The sequence below is a fragment of the Culex quinquefasciatus genome, chromosome 2 (genome assembly GCF_015732765.1).
Source record: "Culex quinquefasciatus strain JHB chromosome 2, VPISU_Cqui_1.0_pri_paternal, whole genome shotgun sequence".
NCBI classification, from domain to species: domain Eukaryota; kingdom Metazoa; phylum Arthropoda; class Insecta; order Diptera; family Culicidae; genus Culex; species Culex quinquefasciatus.
The window spans coordinates 29,118,627-29,124,229 of NC_051862.1; the positions used below are offsets into that span (position 1 = coordinate 29,118,627).

Here is a 5,603-nt window from a genome sequence, read left to right on the forward strand (position 1 = left end):
GTCAAAATTGATAAAATTGTCAAAATTGACAAAATTATTAAAATTGTCAAAATGGACAAAATTGTCAAAATTATTCAAATTGTCGAAATTGTCAAAATTGTCAAAATGGACAAAATTGACAAAATTTTGCAAAAACTTAAATTTAATTATTTTATTTATTATTCAATCTTTTGAGAAAACTATGATTTTGTTTGACATAATTGATTATCAAGAAACGAACTTGAAAAAATAGTTCATATTTTACCTTCTCTTGCCCAACTCTCTGCCTCACTTTTATAACAACGACGATGACGAGCAGCAACTGGACTCTGACGACACTTTTTATCTGTTTTACTATTTTTTCTCTGTTTTTCCTTTTTTTGTTCTCCTGCCCGAGCCCGAAGAGGAAAATTTATGTTTGCATCCGATTTTCTCTACTCTACTCGACGACGAGGGACGATCGGTTCTTCGGGGCCAAATGGGTGGAAAGAGAATGAAGAGAAATCACTTTTTCCGGTCTATTAGCTTTATTCTAATCCAATATGTTGGATAGATTTTGGTTCATTTTTTTTTGTCTGTGTGGAAAGAGTGAAAAGGTCTCGTTATCTTTGGTTATTGAATGTTTTCGACATAATACATGTGTCAATCTAAGGAGGCTTTGACCGTTTTTTTTTTTGCGCAGGGGTTGTTGATGCCACTTTTGTTAAGTAGCCCACAAAAAATGATATCTCAGTAGTCCTTGCTCGATTTAGTTTGTGTCACGCTGCTTGCTTATTAAATTGCCTACATTGACACAAAATTTAATAAAATGCAACTTTTTTTATGTCTTACGCATACCCTCCAAACAAAAGAACTTAATTTAATAAACTTGCCTAAAAAATCGAATATTGCCTCATCAATCTTCCACTAAATAACTTTCGGAAGCTCTAAATCACCCCTTGATTTCTTTTCCGCCGTCGGGCGGTCGATTCGGGCGCCCTCAGACGAGGATAAAAATATGCAAAAATAAACAACTTTAAAACTGGTTTACGCTCAATGGAAAATTGGCTCTGGCTTTTTTTTTAAATATTCCTCCCCCTTTTTTCCGGTGGTGGGACATTTCACCGCCTACCATGACGGTGGTGGGAAGTGCAGGGGGTTGGCATCTTCACGTGCAATTTAACACGTGGCTTTTTAGAGCTGACTTTCCCTTTTTGAAGGAGGGGGAAATGTAGGTAATTTTTTGGGATGATGTGGTAATTTTGAAGGAGATTTTTGAAGCTAGAAAATAGTTGTAATTTTACAGAAAGAGAACAACCAAAATCTTCACAAAACGAAACCAAGATAATCCACGATGGATGAATTCTTGCCCTACTGGTAGTGGTTACCAGCCAACAAATCAGGGATAAACCACGTTCTCCCAACTCCCAAAAAAGAAAGAAAGAAAGGGAGTGGCGCAACGGTGGTAAATGGATTCAACCCTCGTCCTGGCGCTCCTCCACCTTAACCTTCCGTCGGGAACAACCAACAACATAATGAAAAACACCCACCCCGTGACGACCTGCTGCAGGGATTTGCTTCCAGTTTTAATAAGCTTGTCTTGTGAATCCCAAACCCAAGTTTGAACAGCTAGGAAAGAAGGAGAGGGTGGTGTCCCTGTGGCCACCACGGTCGGTCGGCGGTTCGCCGGTGTCAATTAATTATCAACAAGCAGATCATTTACACGTGTTAATGTGTTAATTAAGTGATAAAGGGACCCAGCCAGCGATAAATCAGAGCCACTAGCTCGGAGGAGGAAACTAAACTAGATCGTGTGATTTTGTTATGGGAGCAGCGAGAAGAAATGAGGAATTCAGAGGTGTGATGATTTATATCTGCCGGGGGATAATGAAAATTTGCTTCTTTCTGGGATGTGGCGATTATTCTTATTTCGTTCCCAGGAAGGTGCACGCGTTAAGGGTAATGAAACATTTTTCGAACGAACGCTTGCAACTATAAACTTGATTAAATTTTTGGAACACGCGAAGAAGTTCCATCTGAAATAATGCAATTCTAGAATAAATTTTCAAAACAATCTAATGATTCATTCTTATACAGATAGGACCTTTGAAAAAAAAATTACTGGCTTCGAATTGGTTGAACAGCTAATCCAGAGAGAAGGGAAATGGTCGTTGGATTATCTTTCGTTGAATTAACTGAAATTGCAGATAAATTTACCATATTGTAATTGGTATAATAGCAGTCAAAATTGAGATTTTTCGTTTTTTTTAGATTTTTGTAATTTTTGTGATTTTTGTGTGTTTTTTGTATGATTTGTGTACGATTTTTGTGTGATTTTTGTATGATTTTGTGTTATTTTGAGTGATTTTTGTGTGATTTTTTTGTGATTTTTGAGTGATTTTGAGCAATTTTTGTGTGATTATGTGTGCTTTTGTATGATTTTTTGATTTGTGATTTTTGAGTTATTTTGTGTGCATTTGTATGATTTTTTTATTTGTAATTTTTGTGTGAATTAAATGTTGTGTGATTTTGTGTGCTGTGTTATGTTTTTTGTATGATTTTTGCGTGATTTGTGTGTGATTTTTGTGTGATTTTTTTTGTGAATTTTGTGTATTTTTTGTTTGATTTTTGTGTAATTTTTGTGTTCTTTTGTGTGATTTTTGTGTGATTTTTATTTAATTTTTGTGTGATTTTTGTATGATTTTTGTGTGATTTTTGTGTGATTTTTGTGTGAATTTTATGTATTTTTTGTTTGATTTTTGTGTGATTTTTGTGTTATTTTTGTGTGATTTTTGCGTGATTTTTGTGAGATTTTTATGTAAGTTTTGTGTGATTTTGGCATGATTTTGTGTGCTTTGTTATGATTTGTGTATGTGTGATGTGTGTGTGATTTTGTTTGCTTTTGTATGATTTTTTGTGTGATTTTGGTGTGAATTTTGTGTGATTTTTGGATGATTGTTATGTGTTTTTGTATGATTTTTGTGTGATTTTTGTATTATTTTGGGTGATTTTTGTTTGATTTGTGTTATTTTTTTGTTATTTGGTGTGATTTTCATTTAATTTTTGTGTGATTTGTGTGTGATTTCCGTGTAATTTTTGTGTGATTTTTGCTTGATTTTTCATGATTTTTGCGTGATTTTTGTTTGATTTTTGTGTGGTTTTTATGTTATTTTTGTGTGATTTTTGCGTAATTTTTGTGTGATTTTTGTATGATTTTTGTGTGATTTCGTGCGATTTTTGCGTGATTTTTGTATGATTGTGTGCGATTTTTGTGTGATTTCTGTGTGATTTTTGCGTGTTTTTTGTGTGAGTTTTGCGTGAATTTTGTTTGATTTTGTGCTATTTTTGCGTGTTTTTGTAAAATTTTTGTATGATTTTTGCGTGATTTTTGTGTGATTTTTGTATGATTTTTGTGTGATTTTGTGCGATTGTGTGTGATTTTGTGCAATTTTTGTGTGATTTTTATGATTTTTGTGTGATTTCTGTGTGATTTTTGTGTGATTTTTGCGTGATTTTTGCGTGATTTTTGGGTGATTTTTGTGTAACTTTTGTATGTTTGTACTTTTGAATTTTTGTATTTTGTATTTTTTTTAAACTGGTGATTTATTTAATCGCAGGTTTCCAAGACATCTATATAATACAAGTTCCATAAAAATGTCTGTAAAAAAAAATACTCTAGCGAATCACTCTTGATTTTGTGCAGTTTTTGCGTGATTTTTGTATGATTTTTTTTGTGATTGTGTGCGATTTTTGTGTGACTTTTGCGTGATTTTTATGTGATTTTGTTCGATTTTTGTGTGATTTTTGCGTTATTTTTGTGTGGTTTTGGAGTGATTTTTGTATTTTTGCATTTTGTATTTTTTTAAAACTGGAGATTTATTAATTCACAGGTTTCCAAAACATCTATGTAATACAAGTTCCATAAAAATGTCTGTAAAAAAATACTCTGGCGAATCACTCAAAATTTTCAACTGCTCTAAACATCCCCCTCGTCGTACAAAATCCTGCCGGTGACGTGCTCCTCACTGTCATCAAACTCTTTCTCCGGGAACAGGCCACGTATCTGGCTCATGAGCTGGACCTTTAGCGCGCCAAAGCTCGCTGCATCATCCTGTGGTTTCTGATCTTCGGTTTGTTGCTGCTCAAACAGCGCTGGCAACTCTTCTGACTTGCTTCTAAAAGTTACTAAATTTTAACACAAGTTGGAAATTAATGTAAATTTCTTCATCTTACGCAGTGTTCCCAGTGTTCTTCTTCAAGAGGTGCAGCATCTCCAGCAACTTAGATCGTGCCGACCGGCAGCGCCGATGGTTGTGGCCAATTTCATCAATCAGTTGTTCCGCTTGGTGATCCTTCTCGATTGGCTGCAACGAGGTCGCAGTTCGCATCGCTTCAAAGCTGGTGACCTGCGTCTGGAGGATTGCACTCTTTATTTTCAACGAAATTTTCTCCGTTTTCAGCGATTCTTCCTGCATGACCTGATCAAACTTCAGCTTCCGCACTTCTTCCTGCAACGTGTCAATCTTTTCGTTCTTCTCTTCGATGTCTCGATTCATGCAGCGAATCTCATCCTGCAGTTCCTCCTGCGATTCGTTAGTGCGCTTCTCCAGCGACAACTTGTCCTCTCTCAACTGTACCAACTCTTCTTCCAGCATCGAAAGCTTCTCCGCCATGACGCAGATCTCTTCCTGAAGCTCCGCCTTTGTCTCTTTGAGTTGCGCCACACGATCCTCTAGCGATTGCGTATCCTGCCTCAGCTTGATCAGCTCTTCGTCCAAGTTCGCTAGCTTCTCCGTCAGCTCAAAAATGGTCCCGTCCTTTTCTTCCGAACCTCGCACTTCCTCAGCCAACCGCTGCTTCATCACTTCAATCCGTTCCCTCAACCCTTCCGCCTTGATCAACTCCGAACACTTTTCAGCTAGCTCTTGCCGCAGATCGCTGATCATTTTCTCATCATTCTCCCGCAATCCACGGAGGTCGATTACCGACTGCTTCTCGGTAGCTTCCTTCTCCTGTTCCAGCAGCTTGATCAGCTCGTGCTGTTCCAGCAGTTTGTCCTGCTGTCGCTGGCACTTTCGCTCCAGCTCTGCGATCTTCATCGTCAGTTCGGCCGTTTCGACCTTCTGGACGGCATTGGCGAGTCCACCCTCGCTTGGTGGCATCTTCGTACGGGATGCAACTCTGCCGGTTATTTGTTTCGTCGGAGTGGTTTTCTGAAATTGTGAGAAAATGTTGTTTAATTTTATATTATTTGATAGTATGCTGAGAGGTTACGATCAAAGTACCATTTGTTAATATATAAAATTTTCTATAAATCAAGAGTGTTTTTGAAAAAAAAAATTATGTATGCTTTTTGAGTGTTTTTTTAAACCGCATTGAGTCAGAAAAAAAAACAAAAAGTAATAATTATGTTTATAAAGGATCTAATGTAATAATAATTATGTTTATAAAGGTAGGATCTTTAAAAAAACTTAAGAAATCATTATTTTTCACATTTCTTTTATTTTTTATTGGTTTTAATTGTTTTGTGATACTGTGTAATATGTTTGTTATATGTTCTGAGTAATTTTTTATCTTATATTTTCAATTAAGACATGACAAGACTAATTTTTTTAAATAAATATTTTAGTTAACAGAGGGGAGGA

General features: G+C 36.0%; 1 protein-coding gene across 1 annotated transcript in view; it reads right to left on the bottom strand.

Annotated features, from left to right (window-relative positions):
- Positions 1-3,934: 3,934 nt before the first annotated feature.
- LOC6047566 (hyaluronan mediated motility receptor) overlaps positions 3,935-5,603 on the bottom strand; it is a 6,868-nt gene continuing 5,199 nt past the window's right edge. Inside the window, exons 3-4 of the mRNA XM_038250224.1 lie at positions 4,192-5,171; positions 3,935-4,133 (exon numbers count right to left, since the gene is read on the bottom strand). Of these exons, the coding sequence (XP_038106152.1) occupies positions 3,935-4,133; positions 4,192-5,171 (1,179 nt within the window). The remainder of the gene's footprint in view (positions 4,134-4,191; positions 5,172-5,603) is intronic.